Source organism: Notamacropus eugenii, chromosome 5 (genome assembly GCF_028372415.1).
Source record: "Notamacropus eugenii isolate mMacEug1 chromosome 5, mMacEug1.pri_v2, whole genome shotgun sequence".
Taxonomy (NCBI): domain Eukaryota; kingdom Metazoa; phylum Chordata; class Mammalia; order Diprotodontia; family Macropodidae; genus Notamacropus; species Notamacropus eugenii.
The window spans coordinates 64,039,697-64,061,373 of NC_092876.1; the positions used below are offsets into that span (position 1 = coordinate 64,039,697).

The following is a 21,677-nucleotide window of genomic DNA, read 5'->3' on the forward strand; positions in this document are numbered from 1 at the left end:
CAGGTTAAGGGTAGCCAAGGGGGTCTCAGACCCATTGGTGAGTTAGGGGGGTGTCTACCCCATGAAGGTAAAGACTTCCTCAGGTAGAATGGGTAGATGAGAACAATTTATTCCAATGGCCACGAAGACAGCTGAAGCAAGCAATGTGGAATGCTTAGAGCTTGGTTAGACACTGAAGATGCCAAGGTCATCCACTGCATCCTGAGTCATTGCCAGCCATCTTGACTCTATCCTGCCACTGGACTATGATGACTCTGGAGGAGAGAGGATGACAACTTTGTCCATCTGCCTCACTTAAATCCAATTTACATTCAAATCAAAAGACATCACCCATACCATTTTACTATTTTGCCTCAAAGTCCTGTGGCAACAGGCAATTGATGAAGCAGCAGGTGCAGATACACTGGGAGCTGTAGTCACAACCCTGCACACAGGTGACCCAGGCTATAGGGTCATTTCTTACTGGAAGCAGCAGTGGGACTCAGCAGCCCCCTGGGTGTCTGAGCAGCCTTTTAAGGATCACACTGCTCAACTCCTGGTGTGAGGAAGGGGCTATTGCCCTAAATATTGTCTGCTTACCCAACCCTGACCTGATTACTGTGTCAGGCAGGGAATCCCACTATGTGGTCAAAATGCAAAAAAATGGACAAAATGTACAAAAACATCTGCAAAGATGATTCCATTCACCATCAGCACATGGAACATGTGCACACTTATAGATAACACAAAATCCAGTAGACCTAAAAGACAAATTGCTCTTGTTGCAAGAGAACTCAGCAGGTATCACATCTATAATGTGGCTCTATCAACACTGAGTGGTTGTGATGTCCTATAGATTTTTGGTCTATAAATAGCTTTCAGGGAATCATAAAAACACTTTGGATTGTTACTATCAGCATAAAGCTGAATTTCATCTGCCTTCTTACTGAGCCAGGAATCCTGCATCTAAGTTTTGCTTATACTTTGCTTTTGATGGAACAGACAATGCTCTTGTGCCTACCCATTTACCAGTGGAGTGAAATTGGGTTGTGTGCTTGCTCCCATGCTTTTTAGCATGATGTTTTCAGCCATATTGTCAAATGCTTTCAATGAGGATGAACACAGCATCAAGGTCAGCTACTGTACTGATGGTAAGTTCTTCAATTTGAAAAGGCTACAAGCCAAGGCCAAAGTGGAGGGAGTGTTGGTGCATGATTTTTTGTTTGCAGATGATTGTGCACTCAATGCAGCCTCTGAAGCTGAAATACAACAAAGTACGGATCAATCCTCTGCTGCCTGTGCTAATTTTGGCCTACTAATTAACACCAAGAAAACACAGGTGCTCCATCAGCCGCCACCACACCATCCATACGTGGAACCATCAGTTACAACAAATGGAGAAGTTTTGAATGCTGAGGATAAGTTCACTTACCTTGGTAGTGTACTTTCCAGGGATGTACACATTGACAATGAGGTTGATACACGTGTTGTCAGAGCTAGCTCAGTGTTTGGGAGGCTCTGAAGAAAAGTTTGAGGGAGAAGATGTACTAGACTGACTGCCAAACTGATGGTCTACAGAGCCCTTGTGCTGGTCTCATTGTTGTATGCCTGTGAAACATGGAACGTCTACCAGCGCCATACCAGGAAACTGTATCTCTTCCATTTGAACTGTCTTAGGAAGATTCTGAGGATCACCTCTCAGGATAAGGTACCAGACACTGAAGTCCTTGCTCAAGCGGAACTGCCAAGGCATTCAACTATGCTTCAGAGAGTGCAACTCCGATGGGCTGGCCATGTTGTTCGAATGCAAAATGTATGCTTGCCAAAAAGACTGTTTCGTGGAGAACTCACATGGGGCAGGTGATCACAAGGTGGTCAGAAGAAGTGATACAAGGACACTCTCAAGGTCCCTCAAGAACTTTGGATTTGACTGTGCAAGACTGCTCAGCATGGCGTGCCCACATCAGAAAGGGTGCTGTGCTCTATGAGCAAAGCGGAGTTGAGACAGCACAAAGTAAAAGTAGGATGCACAAATTTGGAGTATTCCCCCCAAATATTCACATGGACTGTATGTGCCCATCCTGTGGTAGAGCATTCTGAGCCCCTATTGGTCTGATCAGCCACAATCGGACACACTGAAATTTCACTTTACAATGATGATGTCATTTTGGTCCTCTTTGAAAACAAAGGACGACAACCATACCACAACTTGTTTAGTCATTCCCCAATTGATGGGCATCCCCTCAGTTTCCAATATTTTACCATCATGAAAAGAGCTGCTATCATATACTTTTGAAAAAGCTGCTATCGTATTACTTTTTAAAAAGCAAAAGTGGTATGAAATGGATAGTAAGGATTTCACATAAAATCATCTTAGTGTCCTACTATGTGTATGGAAATGCTCATTATTTTGGAGTTTAATTTCAGAATAGAAATATTTTTGGTGTTTAAATTCAAAATAAATAAAAATTTTAAAAATAATATCTACCATGTCCCCTAAGTTAGGCTTGTTTTCCCCTACAACCTAGGGTAAGTTTTAAAATAACTACAGACAATACAAAATACTTGGGAATATACGTGCCAGGACACAACCAGGAACGAACTATAAGAAGACAATTACAAGATACTTCTTATGCAAATAAAGTCATATCTAAATAATTGGAGAAATATTACTTGTTCCTAGGCAAGCTAAATTAATGTTAATAAAAATGACAATGCTACCTAAATTAATTTACTTATTTAGTGTCATACCAATTAAACTACTAAAAATTATTTTATGGAACTAGAAAAAAATAACAAAATTCATCTCAAAGAACAAAAGATCATGGATATCAAGGAAATCAATGAAAAAAATGTGAAGGAAAGTGATCTTACTTAATGGCCTTACTTAAAGATCCTAGCTTTGGGGACAAAAATTCGCTATTTGACAAAAACTACTGGGAAAACTGGAAAGCAATTTGGCAGAAACTAGGCATAGCAGACCAATATCTCACACTGTATACCAAGATAAGGTCAAAATGGGCACATGATTTAGACATAAAGGGTGATATCATAAGCAAATTTGAAGTAGCATGAAAAATTTTTCTGGCCAGATCTATGGATAGGGGAAGAATTTATGAGCAAACAAAGGAGAGAGAGTATGTGTGTTAGGGAATGTAAAACGGATAATTTTTATTATATCAGATTAGAAAGGATTTGCACAAGCAAAACCAATGCAGCCAGAATTAGAAGGAAAGCAGAAAACTGGGGGACATTTTTTACAGTCTTTCTCTGATAAAGACCTCATTTCTCAAATATATAAAGAAGCAAATCAAATTATAAGGATATGAGTCATTCCCTAATTGATAAGTAGTCAAAGGATGTACACAGGCAATTTGCAGAAGATATCAAAGCTATCTATAGTCATATGAAAAAATGCTCTAAATCACTATCGGTTAGAAAAATTCAATTTAAAACAACTCTGAGATACCATCACACCTATCAGATTGCCTAATAGACAAAAAAGGAAAATGACAAATGTTTGATTGTCAAAAAATAGGAATACTAATGCATTGCTGGTGGAGTTGTGAACTGACCCAACCATTCTGGAGAGCAATTTGGAACTATGCCCCAAAGGCTATAAAAGTGCATTACCCTTTGATCCAACAATACCACAACTAGATCTGTATCCCAAAGAAATTCCAAAAAGCAGAGGGGGAGATGACCTATTTGTACAAAAACATTTATAGCAGCTATTTTTGTGGTGGCTTACAATTAGAAATTGTGGTGAAACCCATCAATTGGGCAATTGGGCTGGATAAGTTATAATACATGATTGTGATAGAATACCATTTTGCTATAAAAATGACAGAAAATCTGGGAAGTTTTATATGAATTAATGCAAAGTGAAATGAACTGAACCAGAAGAACATTGTACACAGTAATAGCAACATTGTACAATGATCAGCTGGGAATGACTTGGCTATTCTCAGCGTACAATGATCCAATACAATTCTGAAGGACTTATGATGAAAAATGCTATCAATCCCCAGAGAAAGAACTGATAGAGTCTGAATGCAGATTAAAGCATAATTTTTAAACTTTCTTCATTTTCTTGTGGTTTTTTTTGCAACTAGGCTAATACGAAAGTATGTTTCGCATTATTTCACATGTATCATTGACATCACATTTCTTGCCTTCACAATGGGTGGGAAGGAGGGAGAGAGGTCAGAACTGACATTTCTTAAAAATCATATTAAGAATACAAAATAATGAGTTCTAAATTTTTTTCAAAATAAATAAATGGTAACTAATCATAAAAAATGTAGGGTAAAAGTTTTAGGTAAAGAAAGAGTCAAGGCTGTAACGATGAATGCAGGTAGATAAGAACTACAGATATTTCCAATTTTCTGTAGTTGAAGTGGAATGTGAGTAAGATAATAAAAGTTTCTGCAATCAAGTTTTATTATTATTTATTATTAAATAAAATTAATTTGTTTAAATTTTTATTATTATTAAATTGTAAATATTAATTTAAAAAATTATTCAACAGGGAATCTTAGTTAACTGAATGCAACATCTAAATTGCCCACCAGGTGGCACTCTACTCGAGCTACCAGCTTGTCAGTTACTCTGATTCATGCATAAAGAATTGACCTTTTCCTGTCCTGCTCCCTCATCTCCATTAGCCACCAGAGAGTGTTCAGGCTGTAAATGCCTAGGCTGTTTGCTCTGACGCCAATGTACTTCAAAGTGACCATCCGTCAATACTGGGCCCCTTTTTAACTCAGGGTATGTTATGGAATATTGTTCAAAATATTAAAATATGAAGTCCTTTATGTATACCTAGCTCAGAAACCGAATTCTATCCTCTCAAGCATTTACCAAATTATTAACAGATTCAGAGCCAAAGCATGTTGTAAGTGTATGATTTGTTGTACCTGGAGCAACTAGGTGGTACGGTAGATAGGGTGCCAGGCCTGGAGTCAGGAAAACCTGAGTTAAAATCTGGCCTCGAACACTTATCTGTGTGACCCTGAGCAAGTTGTTTAACCCTCATTTGCCTCAGTTTCCTTATCTGTAAAATGGGGATAACAACAGCCCTACCTCCAGGGTTGGTGTGAGGCTCGAATGAGATAACTGTAAAGCCATTAGCACAAGGCCTGTCATATAGTGAGCATTATATAAATGTTAGCTAATACTATTATTCTCAAGAATAAAGTGGAAAGGAAACTATAGTAAACATGCTTGTTGGAGACATTTGTCTCTAACCATTTCCAAACCCTCCTCCTGTTTACCTCCTGGCTCTTTGTGTATAGAAGGGGAGAATCCCAGCTTACCACACTCATAACCCAAAGAGGGGGGTGACAACCCTCCCTGGCTCAGCATCATGGACTAAAAACAAGCAAAGATGTTTTCTCTTGCTTACTAGATACAGTAGGAGCAGTATCTACCAGGGTTCCCCTAGGCCAAGCTGGTTTTCCTCTAAAACATAAAGAAGCCTTCATGCCATGAGGAATCAGGGCCCCTTAGACTTGACGGATGTCTCACAGCTGTGTGAATCACTATGCCCTCGACTGCTGACCAGGCACTCGTTTCTGGAGTCAAGAGGGGCTGTGTCTGCTTATACCAGTGTTGTGTCCCTGATGAATATCCCTTCAATTCTATGGCTAAGTTAAGCTTCTTTTGTTAAATATTAGAGTTGAATCATCTGAAAGAATTTTGGGGATTCTCAGGGGTCCCTAAACCACACTTTGAGAACTGCTGATGTCCAGGGTTTGTTGGCAAGGAAACGGATGATCTAGTCATTCAAAACCAATGAAAAAGAAGATATCAGGTGGAAAAGGTCTGAGTAATGTGAGATGAGGAGGGAGAGGAGAGAAGAAAACACTGCCAATGGCTTCATTTATTTCAAAGTGAGGTCTTTGGACAAAAGGATAGACAAGGTGTGCCATGGGAGGCTCAAACTCAGACCAGGAGGAAAGCCTGGAATAGCCTCTGTAGAGAACACAATGGCAAATTGATTATGGAAAAATGGAATACTTGCCTTTCTCAGTTAGGACCCAACCTAGATTAGATAATAAATTTGGAGTGGATTTGAGATTTCCTCCAGCTCCATTCAGTAGTGAGTTAATAGGAGGAAAGGAGATAAATAGTGGGAGTAATCCAGAACTAGGGTTTGGTAAAGTACCATAGGCAACAGTATAAAGAGTCAGAGAATTCAAGAGTAAAGGATAACGTAGAGTGGACCAAGATGTCAAGATGAGGAAGGGAGGAGAACATAGCTAGTGCAGGGGTGATGGCCTAGGGCTCTGTGTGTGTGTTCGTCCTTTGTTGCCAAAGAAGACTATGCCATCAGAGAAATGATGACATGACTTGCCTTTGTTTTGAGTGAGGGAGGTCACCAGCCTTACTTCTCTTCCTGAATCCAGTGACCAGATATTCATCAGGATAACTGGAGATGACCCAGGATGAGGCAATTGGGGTTAAGTGACCTGCCCAAGGTCACACAGCTAGTGAGTATCAAGTGTCTGAGGTGAGTTTTGAACCTCCTGACTCCTGCACTGGTGCTCTCTCCACTGCACCACCTACCTGCCCCTGATGGCCTAAGGAAGAACAGGGGGAAGGAGGAAACAGACATCACAGTAAAGACGAAGAACAAGGCAAGATCAGGGGAAATCGTGGACTCTGAGTGTCTCAGTTTTGTTTCAATCTCAAACCTGAACTATCAGACCAGCCTGAATCTGGCCTCCTTTATAACATCAGCCAAACAGGATTCCTAACAGCAAGCCTCAGACTCAGCAATTCTGGATATTTTTTTTTCTTGTGGTTCCCAGGCGTGGTCTCTATTTTAGGACTGGAACCTCTTTAGGCTGAACTGATTTGCCCTGGTTGTCTCCTGCAGGCATGTCAAAGTAGCTGCCTGACTTCAGTCGCTTCAAGACCCTTCTTGTCCCTGACACATTGTGTGTTCTCGAATCAAATCAGCCACTCTCTTCTTTCTCCTTTCTCAGAAGGCAGAGGAAGGAAGACAGGAAGTGAGAAGAAGGCAACATGAAACATGGCTCTATCATCCTTTTATTCTGCCATAATGGCTTCTGATCTTTGCTCCCAGAAAATGAGGAGGGAAGGGAAGTGTGGTAACCTGAATTTATTTTGGTAGACTATTTAATGCAATGTCATTTGCTTTAAACTTGTGTACTCTCTAGATGGTCTGGTAAAGGAAACATTGGTGGGGGTTCATGGGCTGTGGTTTTTTAATGGATGTTAACCCATGATGAACCTTGAGACTAAGGCAATTTTCAGAGAAGCTCTGAGATGAATCATGTAGTAATCATAGACTGAGGGTCAGGTCATCTGGGTTCTAGTTCATGTTCTACCACTAATCCACTTTGTGACCTTAGGATAGTCCTTAGTTTTGGAGGAGTCTCAATTTCTTCATCCTTAAAAGATGTTAGACTAAATGAATTCTAAAGACCCTTATATTTCTAACATTCTATGTGGTAAGGTCCCTTCCAACTCAAACATTTTATGTTCTAATAGTCTGTGTTCTATGTCAATTTTAGCCCTAATATTCTATGATCCCAGGAGGCAACTAGGTGGGTCAGTGGTTAGAGTTCTGGATCTTCAAGACTTGAGCTCAAATCCAGCCTCAGACACTTATTATGTGACCCTGGGCAAGTCACTTAACCCTATTTGCCTCATGTTTACTCATCTGTAAATGTAAAATCTGTAAAATGATCTGGAGAAGGAAATGGCAAACCACCCCAGTAAAACTCCAATGACAGTATGGCACACTGTGTCATGAAGAGTCGCACATGACTGAACAACAAACCACTCCCCTGTGGGATGATTCCAGACTTGGTTCTCTCTCTTCAAGGCTCCAGCTCTATCCACACTCCAATGCTCTCATCAGATGTTCTTACTTTCTACTTTACTAAAATGATGGAGGATATCTTTTAAAAAAATTTAACAAGCACTTATTAGCACCAACTGTGTGCCAAGAACTGTGCTAACTGCTTTTCAAATATTATCTTATTTTATCTTCACAACAACCCTGGAAGGTAAGTGCTATTATTATCCCCATTTTACAGATGAGGAAACTGAAGCAGGCAGTGGTTATGTGATTTACATAGCTTTTTAAGTAGCTAAGGCCAAATTTGAGTTCAGTTATTCCAGACTCCAAGGTGTATCTAAGTTCTTTCATTTCTCCTAGTCTACCTTGACATATCTCTCTAAATCTTCACCATCTCCTTTACTCCAGTTTCAGAGGCTACCATAGTCTTTCTTGTCCAGGTACACTTCTCTTCTTGTGACATTGATCCCATCTTTTCTATTCTACTTAGAAAGCTTTATCATTCTTTCACTCTCATTTTTCTGTCTTCCCCCATCCCCCTGTTACATTTTCTTTTTCTTTCTTTCTTTTTTAAGATCAGGTCTCCTTATCTTGCCCAGGCTACAGATGCAATAACCACTCACAGGCCTAATCCCCTGCCCTTAGGTATAAGAGCTTTGATCTGCTCTATTTTCCACTTGGGCTGTTTTACCCCTCATTGGTAGCTGGGGTCCCTATGGTCCTAGGGGCTCACCGTATTGATGCCAGACTTAGCGCATACGCCAATTTGGTTTTAGCACCTCCGCAGCTTAGGTCTCCTGAGGTCAAGCCACCCTCCAGCTGCCTCCTCCCCAATAGCAGGTATTATAGATTTGGGCCACCATACTCAGCTTTCTTTCTCATTTTCAATCTAACTAGTATCTTCTCAGCTGTTTGCAAACATGCTTAGTTTCCCATCCATAAAAAGCCTTCTCTTGACCCCCCCACTTCCTCAGACCTTAGTCTTGTATCTCTCCTCCTTATCGCTTCTAAAGTCCTAGAAAGAAGTCAACACTTGCTGCCTCTACTTCCTTTCCACCCACTCAGTCTTCGACCTTTTGCAATCTGGCTTCTGACCTCATCACTCTATCGAACTGCTCTCAAAAGTTGTGGGTGATCTGGGGAGGCAAGGTTGCTTTTCAGCACAAATAGTGCTGGATGTATTTGAGCCTGTCTTTGAATCCTGCCTCTGTCTGTGATTGATTACCTGTGTGACCTTGGTCAAGTCATTTATAGCAGTTTTGTGGCCTTCTCTTAAAATGACAGGGTCACACTTCCAATGTCCCTAAATCCTAAAATCTCTAATTTGTTGAATCAGTCTTCTCTTCCTTGATCTATATCCTCTTTGACTTTGCAACATTGCTGATCTTCCTTTCTCAGCAGATAATTCTGTCCTCCTTTGCTTTCTGTGACACTTTTCTATCCTGGTTCACTTCCTATTTATCTGACACTTCCTTTTCAATCTCCTATAGTTTTGTGTAACTCTGAGTATTGTGTGTTCATCCTTGCCATCAGAGAAATAATGACATGACATGCACTTGACTTTGTTTTTTGAGTGAGGGCCTCTGAGTATAGGTTTGGCTTCAAAGAAGACAAAGCTTACCTGACTACTATAGGAAGGTGGGAGTATTCACTTTTGGGGCAACGAGATGGCTCGATGGATAAAGTGGAGGGCCTGGAGTCAGGAAGACTTCAGACACTAGCTGTGTGACCCTGGGCAAGTCATTTCACCGTTTGCCTCAGTTTCCTCATCTGTAAAATGAATGGGAGAAGGAAACACTCCAGTATCTCTGCCAAATAGAGTCGTGAAGAGTTGGACAGGACTGTATAACAAGAGCAGTAACAATATGGGGATAATAATAGTACCACATCGCAGGGTTGCTATAAGGATTCAGTGAGTGCTTGGCCCATGGTATATGTTAATAAAGAGATAATTGCACCTACCTCTCTGGGTTGTTGAGAAAAATCAAAAGAGATAAAGTATTTAATTTAATATTAATTTGCAAACTTTAAAGCATTGTATATGTAGCATCATCCCCATCCCCATCACCACCATCATCAATATCTCCTGAAGCTGTTCCTGGGCCCTTTTTTCTTCTCTCTACCCTCCCTCAGTGATCCCATCAGCTTCCATGTTTAAATATCACTGCTACTCAGGTGACTCTGAATTGTTCTGCCCAGCCCTGACCTTTCACAATTTCAGCTTCCAGATGGGCATTTCTACTTGAAAGGTCCTTCGGGCATGTTGATCTCAACATGACTCAATTAGAACTCATCCTCTCTCCTCAAATTCTCCCCACCTCCATTCTCATTTCTGCTGAGCACCACTGTCTTCCTTATCATTCACAGTCCCAGTCCTCCCACTCCTCTTTGCTTCTTGCCTCTGTCATCAGCTGCTGAATCCCTACAATTTTATCTCTCATCATTATTGGATGAAATCTACCATTTGAACCATTGCCTTGGTTCAGGTTTTCATCACCATATACCTGAACTACTACAATGGTCTTCTAACTGATTTTCTGTGCCTGTAGATTTTCTCCTCTCTGTTTCCCACAAAGTTGTCAAAACAATCTTCCTAAGACTGTGCCCAAAGGGCAATCAAACTGTGCATAGCCTTGGACCCAGCAATGCCAGTACAAAGTCTGTATCCCAAAGAGATCACAAAAAAGGGAAAAGGAGCCTCGTGTACAAAAAATATTTATAGCAGCTCTTTTTGTGGTGGCAAAGAATTGGAAATTGAGGTGATGCCCATCAATTGGGGAATGGCTGAACAAGTTGTGGTACATGAATGTAATGAAACACCATTGTGCTATAAAAAATGATGAACATGTGGATTTCAGAAAAACTTGGAAAGACTTATATGAACTGAAACTGAATGAAGTGAGCAGAACCGGGAGAACACTGTACACAGTAACAGCAACATTGTAACAGTAACAGCAACATTGTAACAATGATCAACTGCGAATAACTTATCTCTTCTCAGAAATGTAATGATCCAAGACAATTCTAAAGGACCCATGATGGAAAGAACTGATGGAGTCTGAATGCAGATTGATGCATACTATTTTCACTTTATTTTTCCATGGGTTGTTTTTTCCTTTTGGTCTGTTTCATCTTTCACAACATGACTAATATGGAAATATGTTTTACATGAGTGCACATATATAACCTATATCAAATTGTTTACTGTTTTAGGGAGGGAATAAGGGAGGGAGGAAGAGAGAAAATTTTGGAACTCAATTTTTTAAAAATGTTAAAAATTGTCTTTACAAGTAATTGAAAAAATATAAAATATTATTTTTTTAAATTTCTTAAACATTTAAAAAATAATCTTCCTAAGGAACAGGTCTGCCCCATGTCACTGCCTTACTCACAAATTGTCCATGGCTCCCTATTTCCTGTAGAATAAAATACAAGCTCCTTCACAGAATCAGAGAATTTTAGAATTTAAAGGGACCTCAGAGGCCATCTCCTCCAATCCATACTTAAATGAGAGTTCCTTCTACAATAAACCTTCTAAGGTTGAAGGTCACCAGTGAGAGAAAGCCAACCACTCTTGAAGCAGCTCTACTTTTGGATAAAGCCTCAATTTTCTTCTCTCCAATTTTTCTTTTCCCCACCCCCAGTTGTCCTTGGTTCTGCCCTCTGGGATCAAGTATCTCCTTTGATTGATTGTCAAATACTGTCATATTCCTTTCCCCATACCACCCCCTCCCTCAGCCTTCTCTTCTCCAAGCCAAACATACTATTTTTTTCAAGTCTTCATACCAATATTCATAGTACAGTCTCAAGGCCATATAGTCACTCTGATTGTCCTCTCCAGCATACCAATGTCCTTCCTAGAATGTAGTGCCCAAAACTGAACACAGTATGCCAGAGGTGGTCTGATCAAGGAAAGCAGAGTGTAATGGGACATTCACTTCCCTACCTTGAACACTCAGGGTCACATTACCTGTCTTGGCTGCCACATCACAGTTGTCTTCTATTGAACTGGTGGTCCACTGAAAACCTCAGATCTTTTTCAGACAAGCTGCTACATACATTTTCCTCACTTTGAACTTGTGAAGCTGATTTTTTTAACCCAGGTTCCTGGGATCAAAGGCCCTTCACAGTGTGCTCCTACCTTCCAGTATGGACTTATTTCCCTTTATTTCATACAAGACACATTAGGACCTAACCAAAATGGCATATGTAGTGACCAAGGACTTCTCCCACTCCTGGAATGTCTTTCCTCATCTCAGTCTCTCAGGCTCAGGGGTCAATCTCCTTCATGTAAACTTCCTTGATTCTAACCCCACCCCACCCCCAACCCTCCTGATTGGAATCTCTCCAGTCTCAAATGTTCCCAGACTCCTTTGCCTGGATCTCTCCTTTCCCCCATCACATCCAAGCTTGTATTTTAATTATCTACTCATGGATCGTAAGCTCCTCATGGGTGGGGATCATGTCATTTTTATCTTGGTATTGCCCTAATCGAGCACAATGCCACGTACATAGTAGAATGAATGAGCTTGCAGTCAAGGCTGCTTCAGCCCTGAAATCCCAACTGGACAACTGACTGGGTGTCAGGTTCAAAAGCATGATGAGGCTGCCCCCTGTTGGCTACGGGGAATGTGACCGGATATTTAGAGCCCAGGCTCCATCACCAAGCATCTACTGAGGCTTGCTTCTGAGTGCTTTACTGTGCGGTTCTTGGGCTCTCTGGGCAGGGGGTAAGTCTCTCCTTTTTTCTGACTGTGCCATCCTCCCCCTGCCACCCAGATTGGATCCTTAGAGAGGAGAGAGGTGGGAATGAGAAAGAAATGGAATTACAGAGCTGAGGTCCCTTATAAAAGATGCTGGAAGAAGGAAAAAATCATAGACCCAGAGATCAAAGTTAGAAGGGACGTCAGAGGTCATCCAACCCAAACTCCTTATTTTACCTGTGAAGAAACAGGGAGTTGACCTCGCTTGACCGAGGTTAGACAGGTAGTCATTGTCAGAGGCAATCTTGTCATTGCACAGAGGAAGGAAACAGAGGCTGTTCTGGAGGGGGTAGAGAAAGGGAAGGGAGGGAGGGAGGGAGGCAAATGAGAAAGGAAGAAAATGGAGAAGGTGGAAAGAGGGTGCTGTACCCACAGTAGAGTCTGGGAGTTTCTATAAGTGTGTTTTATGAATGTGATTGAGGTATGAAGTGTATCTGGGAAAGTGTCTGAAGATTTACAGATTCTCAAAGCTAGAGGGGACCTTAGGGTTCATTCATGCCAGCCTATTCCTTTTTTTTGAGGCAATGGGGGGGGTCAAGTGACTTTTCTAGGGTCATACAGATAATAAGTGTCTGAGACTAGATTTGAATTCAGGTCCTCCTGATTGCAGGGCTAATACTCTATCCACTATGCCACCTAGCTGCCCCGAATGCCGACCTATTCCTAACCAGGAATCTCTTCTACAATCCCTAGCAAGTGGTTCATTCTGCTGCTACTTAAAAACATCTCTAGTGTTAGGGAACTCACTACTTTAAAAGACTGCATTTTTAGGAATCTCTTCTTATATTGAGCTTAACTCAACTCCCACCCAATAGACCTAGTGGGAGCACAACTCCCACCCAATAGACCTAGTGTTGCCTTCTGGGTTATAACAATAACAACACACTTCTATGGCACTTTGCTCCTTCCTTTAAGTTCCAATTAAAATCCCACCTTCTACAGAAAGCCTTCCCTAACTCCTCTTAATGCCAGTGCCTTTCCTCCTTTAACTATTTCCCATTTATCTTATACATAGCTAGCTTTGGTATATATTTGTCTATGGTCTCCCCCATCAGATTGTTAGCTCCTTGAGGTCAGGGATTGCCTCTTTCTGTATCCCCAGCACTTACCATGGTACCTGGAACATAATAAGAATTTAATAATTATTTTGTTTTGTTTTTTAATGAAAAAAGTATACAAAGTGCTTTTCCTTTCCTCAAGATGGTCCTTCAGAAATTAGAAGGCAAAGATCTATGTTGCCTCAGTCTTTTCATCTGGCTGAATAGTGTATCTGTATCCAAGAAAGTCTGTGAGGAAAGAAACATATTTAAGTATTGTCTGCCCCAGCAGAACGTAAGGTCCTTGAGGGTAGGAATTATTTCATTTTTGTTTTTGTTTTTTCCCAGTGTCCTGAAGAATGCCTGCTTAACTGCTGACTTTATCTGAGATAGTGTCTTTGCTTACTTAATAGAATTTTGGGATTTCAGGACTAGCTCTCAGGACTGAGAGACAAACATGACCTTGGGGGCTTTGCTACATGAGCTCGTGTGGATGGGCATATTTCCTCTCCCCGGGATCAATGGAGAAATCAGCAGGAAGAGCAGTGCTCACCCCTCCTTCTCCAATGTTAATCTCAATTCTAGACATACTCAGGTCCAATCCTCCTCTGCCTTCTGGAATGTCCTTTCTAATTCTTTTATTTAAAATGTTCATGGCTAATAATAGCTTGCACTTCCATAGTGACTGAAGGCTTGCAAAGCATAGATATTGCCCCATTTAATCCTCACAACAATCCTAGGAGGTAGACACTATAATTACCCTCATTTTGCAGATGAGGAAACTGAAGCAGAGAGCGATTAAATGACCAGCCCAAGATCACGCAGTGATTAAGCATCTGGGTTCCGATCCGAGCTCAGGTCTTACCAACTCCATGTCTACCACTTTTCTCTTCTGCACCACCTAGCAGTTATAATTTCATACATCCTCGTCATTTCCAAATATATTCCTCCTCCCTCTCCTACCTATAAGCAATCCCTTCTGAAGAGAGAGACAGAGAGACAAAGACAGACAGAGACAGAGTCAGAGACACAGAGAGAGACAGAGACAGAGAGAGAGAGAATATTCTAAACCATAGGACCCCCACCTCTATAAAGAAGGGACCCTCCTCCATTGTTAACACAGTCTTCTTTATCCTTTCTCTCTATCTTACCATCCTTTTTCCCTGGAACCTGGTTTTCTCCTGAAGCTACCCTACCTCTTGGCTGCCCCTTTCACGCCTCTGAACACCCAGGACTGACAGAAGGAGCTGGGACACTCTTTGCTCCTACCTCCCTCTCTCTCTGCCATTATCACTCATCAGCCACTGCTCTTGTTTTGTAGCTTGCTCCTGTCTAGATCCCTGTTGCTATCATCTGTGGATGTCCAAGGCACTCTTCTTCCTCCCCTATGAATCCAATACCTGACTTACAGTCTTTTTGGACTACATGCTACAGACCACTGGAACAGAAAGAGGAAAAGGATGAAGCGTTTGGAAAACAAATCACAAGCCCAGCACAAAGGCTTGATGTATTAGAGATGGGGGACTTCAGGTATCCAGACAGCTGCTAGAGCTCTCTGTTTGTCTCTCTCTTCCAGACCAGAGGAGCTAATAATTTCTTGACTTGCTTTGGTGATAATTTGATGCTTCAAAAGTCAGAGGAATCAAAAAGGGGAAATTCTATTCTAGATCTGATACTCATGAACAATTAGCAAGTGTTTGCTGGAGTAGAAATGATCGGCATCTTGGTGGGGAGGGACAATTCCAAAGATCCTTGAGTTTGTAATAAGAAGGAGAGGAAATCTAGGTATAGTCTAAATCAGAGGTGGAGAATCTGTGGCCTTGGGGCCACATGTGGCCCTCTAGGTCTTTGGGTGCAACCTTTTGACTGAGTCCAAGTTTTACAGAACAAATCCTTTTACTAAGGGGATTTGTTCTGTGAAGTTTGGATTCAATCACAGGGCCACACTTGAGGATCTAGAGGGCCACATGTAGCCTCAAGGCTGCAGGTTCCCCAGCCCTGCTAGATCCTCTGGTTGCAATCCCATCTTCTGGAAGTATCCTACCTAGTTCCCCTTGATGCTAGAGCCTTGCTTCTGAGATTGTATTCATTTTATCCTGTATATGTCTTGTTTGTGTACAGTTGTTTGTGTGCTGTTTTCCCCATTAGATTGTGAGCTCCTTGTGGTCAGGGATTATTTTTTGCCTTCTTTTTTTTTAAATCTCCCAGTGCTTAGTATGGTGCTTGGCACATAGTAGATGCTTAATAAATATTCGTTGATTTGATTTGTCCAATAGGTCTGGATATTTTGATTTCTTGAATTATAGTATCCAGGCCTTTTCTTGGTAATGATTTTAGGTTATATGACTAGATAATTCATTTATTAAGCACTAACTATGTGCTAGGTAATGTTCTAGATCCTAGGATTACAAATAAAACAATGCTTGACAGTCCTTGCTCCCAGGCAGCTTATATTCTAATGAAGAAAATAACACATAAAGGGAAGGAAGGAGAGAGAAACCCTGGAACCCATCAATATAAGGCCAAAGCTGCCTATCAAAGACTAGGAAGTCCCATAATTCTTATGGGATCTCTCCTTGATCTGTTTTTCAGGTCACTCACTTTTCACAGCAGATATTTTGGATCTTCTTTTATCTTGTCAATCTTTTAATTTTGTTTCAATATTTCTTGCTGTCTCATGGAGTCTTTACTTGCTGTTTTAATTTTCAGAGAATCAGTTACTTGGCAAGGTTTACCATTTTCTGTTGTAAGTTATTCTTCTCCCAGTTCTTTCCTCTCGAACTCTTATTTCCTTTTTTTTCAATTCCTCACTTCATTTCTTCCAGGCATTGCTGTAGCCCTTATGTCTTTCCCCTTTTCTCCTCTGAATCTCAGCCTATAGTTGTTGTGGAGCTGTTTGCTTCCTCTAGGTTGGATTTGAGGGCATTTCTGGCTGTGTAATAATTCCTCATAATGATTGGTGTCTTCTGTTTATTCACCTCTCCAATCTTACTTCCTGAATTTGGTCTTTGTGCCAGGATCAGGTTTTACCCCCAGCTCTACCATTGGGTGGGATGATGGTCCTGCTTTGTCTTGACCTGAGTCCCCTGTATTCCTGTGCTGACCTCCTCCTCCTCCTGGGGTATGCCTGTGTTCAGGGTGCTGACAGGCATTGGGCCACGTCAGGATGTTGGGGGTTAGGGTGCTGAATCTTTAGGGTCCTCTGTGGCATCTCAGATTTGAATACTATAAAGTCCTTTAGCCTTGGGCTATTTTCCTAGTTTGATTGCTCCCATTCACAGACACTTAAAAGGTTCAAGCTATGTCTTTCTAATCACCCTTGGGAGCATCCTTGTCTAAGCCCTGTCACTAGCTTTTTGTGCCTTAGGATAGAGGCAGGTACCCTTAGAACGGTTTTGGTCTGGAAGGATTTTATCTTGACTGGATTGGGGGGACGTCCCCCACTAATGAAGATCAATCCTATTTATTAAACAGGTATTCTGTGACGTGTGTTTGTCCTTCATTATCAAAGAAAACAATGCCTCAGAGAAATAATGACATGACTTGCCCTTGACTTTGTTTTGAGTGAGGGAGGGCTGTGCAGGTCACCAGCCTCACTTCTCCTCCAGAGGCATCTGAATCCAGTGACCAGATAGTCATCAGGATGACTGGAGATGACCCAGGATGAGGCAGTTGGGGTTAAGTGACTTGCCCAAGGTCACACAGCTAGTGAGTGCCAAGTGTCTGAGGTGAGGTTTGAAGTCTGGTCCTCCTGACTCCTGCACTGGTGCTCTATCCACTGTACCCCCTAGCTGCCCCTACGTACTGGGGATGCAAAGACAGAGATGAGATGGTCCCTGCCCTCAAGAAGGGGCATCCTATAGAGGAAGACAACTCGTAGAGAAATATATACAAAACAAATAGAAGACAATTTTGGGGGGTGGGGGAGGCACCAATGACTGAGGAAGAAGCTCACATAGGAAATATCACTGGAGTTAAGTTCTGAAGGAAACTAGAGAGGCTGAGGTGAGGTAGGAGCACATTTAAGACGTGTACAAAGACTTGGAGTTTCACACGTGAGAAACATCAAAAAGGCTAATTTGGTCAAACTATAAAGCACGAGAAAGGGATTAATAGAGCACAGTCTTGGGGAGGTATTTTCAGGCCAGACTTGAAATGCCAAACAGCAGGTGGTTTTGTATTTGTTCCTAGAGGTGATAGGGAACCACTGGAATGTATTGAGGGAGAGTGGAGGGAATGACATGGTCAGATAGGAGCTTTATGAAAAATCCCTTGGGTTTCTAGGTGGAAGATGGACTGGGGAGGGGAGAGCTTGGAAGCAGAGAACTCAATTAGGAGGCTGTTGTGGTTGTTTGTCTAGGCGAGACGTGAGAGAAAGGAAATGAAGAAAATGGAGAATGGAAAAGACAAGACTGAGCAAAGGATACAGTCCTCTTGTGTCTTCTTGGTCTTATAGCCAGTCTTCAGGAGCTGATGAAGCCCCCAAATAGTGGCCTGCACTGAGCTTCACTGGGCCTCTAAAGAATAGTCAATCAACTGATATTCTTAAGCATGTGCCAGGCACTGTGCTAAATACCGGGGATACAAAAAAAAGATAAAAGATACCCCCTGCCCTCAAGGAGTTCATAATCTAAGAAGGGAGAAGGAAAATAGCTATGTCCAACCAAGATACATACAAGATAAATTGGAGTTAATCAATAGAGCACTGGCACCAATTTTAATAGGGACTGAGATAGGGCTCTTGTAGAAGATGGGACCAATGGAAACTTGAAATTGACACAATTGATGGCTGGATCAATCCTTGGAGCCTTTCTGACTTGGTAAGGGCTGCCAGAGCTTCTGCTTGGTGGGCAGAGCCTTGGAGAGCCCAGGTTCTCCACTATACCCAATAAACCATCACAGGAGTTCGGGCCAGGGCATTATTATAAGGTCTTCCTCCACCTATATGTACAAAAATATTTATAGCAGCTCTTTTTGTGGTGGCCAAGAAGGAATCGAGGGGTTGCCCATCCATTGGGGAATGACTGAACAAGTTGTGGTATGTGAATGTAATGGAATAGTATTGTTCTATAAAAAATGACGAACATGCAGATTTTAGAGAAACCTGGAAAGACCTATATGAACTGATACTGAGTGAAGTGAGCAGAGCCAGGAGAACATTGTACACAGTAACAACCACAGTGTGCGAGAATTGATTTTGATAGACTTAGCCCTTCATAGCAATGCAAGAACCTAAAACATTTCCGGAGGATTCATGATACGAAATGCTGTTCACATCCAGAGAAAAAGCTATGGAGTTGAAACGCAGAATGAAGTAGACTATTTTATCTTTTGTTTGGTTTTTCTCGTGGTTTCTCCCATTCATTATAAATCTTCTAAGCAACATGACTAATGTGAAAATGTGTTTAATAAGAATGTATTTGTAGAGCCCGTATAAGATTGCATGCTGTCTTAGGAAGGGAGGGGGAGAAAATTTAAAACTTATGGAAGTGAATATTGAAAACTGAAAACAAATTAATAAATCTGGAAGAAAAAAATAAGGTCCTCCTCTGATGCAAGCCCAGGCCCCCACCATGGCTATCCTCAAAAGACCAGCCTAGCAGTCTTGAAGCATGCTGATTATTCCTCAGGTACAGCCCCAGCAACTTGGTGTTGGGTTTTCCCCTGAAGCGACCGACCAGGCTTGGAAAGGAAGAAGGGAGCTGGAAGCAGGCCAGGCTAGTGACTCCATCGAAGGAGTTACAGACCCTGATCAGCTGTCACGTGGCTGTATGTTCACATGACCCTTGCTGACCAGCTCCCGGCAGTCCAGAGTCAGGTGAGGACAAAGATCCCCAATCGCTTTTCTTTTGGTCTCTGGCCAGGGCTGGGCTGTTTATTCTGGAATCTTTGGCCAGATGCTGATGGAGACAGAGCAGGAGAGAGAGAAGGAGCAGGAGAAGGAGGAGGAGGAAAAGGAGGATGAGAAAGGGGGGGGAGGCTGCCTCTGGCTGCTCTGCTGGAATGCCCAGAACTCAACCAGGGAGCTGGGAGGGAGTCTATAGGGACCAAGTGGGAGCAGTGTGGTTGGAGTTCATAGTAGAAATAAGGGCATGGGGGAGGGGGCAGAGGAAAGGGGAAGGAAGCAATGCCACATACTTACAAGTTCGTTCAGTGAGCTCAAGGGATGAGATTGTAGAATGTCAGAGCTGGGAGAGAAGGTTAGAACATAAAATGTTAGAGCTGAGAAGAACCTTAGGACACAGAATGTCAGAGCTGGGAGGAACCTTAGAACGCAGAATGTCAGAGCTGGGAAGAACCTTAGAACACAGAATGTCAGAGCTGAGAGGGCCCTCTAGTACACAGAATGTCAGAGCTGGGAGGAACCTTAGAACACAAAATGTCAGAGCTGGGAGGAACCTTAGAACGCAGAATGTCAGAGCTGAGAGGGCCCTCTAGTACACAGAATGTCAGAGCTGGGAGGAACCTTAGAACACAAAATGTCAGAGCTGGGAGGAACCTTAGAACGCAGAATGTCAGAGCTGGGAAGAACCTTAGAACACAGAATGTCAGAGCTGAGAGGGCCCTCTAGTACACAGAATGTCAGAGCTGGGAGGAACCTTAGAACACAAAATGTCAGAGCTGGGAGGAACCTTAGAACGCAGAATGTCAGAGCTGGGAAGAACCTTAGGACACAGAATGTCAGAGCTGGGAGGAACCTTAGAACGCAGAATGTCAGAGCTGAGAGGGACTATGGAAGGTCAGATGTTGCAGGAACCTTAAGATAGAGTGTCAGAACCTGTAGCATACAATGTTAGAATAGAAATCCTTGTGGAATTAAATTGAACATTTGTTGTAGTTATTGAATCATGTGCAGCTCTTTGTGATCTATCTGGGTTTTCTTGGTATTCAGAGATATTCAGGATCCAGAGATACTGGAGTGGTTTGCCATTTCCTTCTCCAGCTCATTTTACAAATGAGGAACTGAGGTACACAGGATTAAGGGACTTGCCCAGGATCACACAGCTAGTAAGTGTCTGAAGCTGGATTTGAATTCAAGTTTTCCTGACTCCAGGTCCAACATTCTATCCACTTTTCCATCTAGTTAACCAAATTGAGGACAGAATGTTACAACTCAAATAGATTCCTGATATGTAGAATATCAGATTTAGGAAAGACCTTAGAACAGAAAACGTTAGAGCTGGAAAAATCATTTGGTCTAGCCTTCTGATATTCTTTCACACATAATATTTGAAGTCTGATCATTCACGTAAAACTGGCAATGCTTGGCTTGTACTACAAACTTAATAAATGACATTTATTTATTCATTCATTCATTTGTTGCAAAGACTTTGAGTCTAGTTCGTACTGTGAGGATTCTTCTGTCTCTAGAGGCAGTCAGATGGTGCAAGAGATACTAGAAGCCTAAGCATGGATGGAGTCAGGAAGGCCTGAGTTGGCATCCTGTCTCAGACTTTAACTAGCAGAGTGGTCTTGAACGAATCACATCACCTTCCTTATACTTCTTGGAATAGGGGACCTCGAAGGACTTGAGAACCAACAATAAACAATTGTAATCTCTTTGTTGACCACTTTAGGGTGTGTGTGTGTGTGTGTGTGTGTGTGTGTGTGTGTGTGTGTGTGTCTGTGTGTGTGTGTGTGTGTGTGTGTGTTTAAACCATCACTGACTCAGTCACACGATTTGGATAGAAACCTTCTCCCTTGCCCCAGACGTAACCCTCTCTTGTGGATGCCAAGAAGACAGGCTATCCCCAGAAAGACAAAGTGCCCAAGGAGGTGAGAAGAGGTGACCAGCTCAGCATGGAGGATGACAGCTCAGCCCCAGAGACTCCTGGAGAAAGTGCCTGCCCTCTCCTGAATGAGCAGCTTCCCAAAGGGAAAGGTAAATCAGTAACACCATGATAATAACAGTAACAGCAGTAAGGCAGCTAACACTTAGATGGCACTTCAAGCCTTACAAAGCACTTCTACATCCATTGATTCATTTGAGATAACCCTGGGAAGTAGGTGTATTATTATCCTCATTTTTAACCAATGAGGAAACTGAATCCAAAAGAGATGAAA

The 21,677-nt window shown here is 42.0% G+C and overlaps 1 protein-coding gene across 4 annotated transcripts in view; it reads left to right on the forward strand.

Moving 5' to 3' along the window:
* The window catches only part of LOC140504393 (probable small intestine urate exporter), a 102,467-nt gene that overhangs the window by 62,926 nt on the left and 17,864 nt on the right, over positions 1 to 21,677 (forward strand). The window contains exons 1-2 of one of the 4 annotated variants that reach the window (XM_072609268.1): positions 18,422 to 19,431; positions 21,324 to 21,495. In XM_072609268.1, the coding sequence (XP_072465369.1) occupies positions 21,414 to 21,495 (82 nt within the window). In that variant the 5' untranslated portion in view covers positions 18,422 to 19,431; positions 21,324 to 21,413. Of the gene's footprint in view, positions 1 to 18,421; positions 19,432 to 19,728; positions 20,622 to 21,323; positions 21,496 to 21,677 lie in introns of those variants that run through there. The other 3 variants (XM_072609271.1, XM_072609269.1, XM_072609270.1) reach the window with 3 other exon arrangements.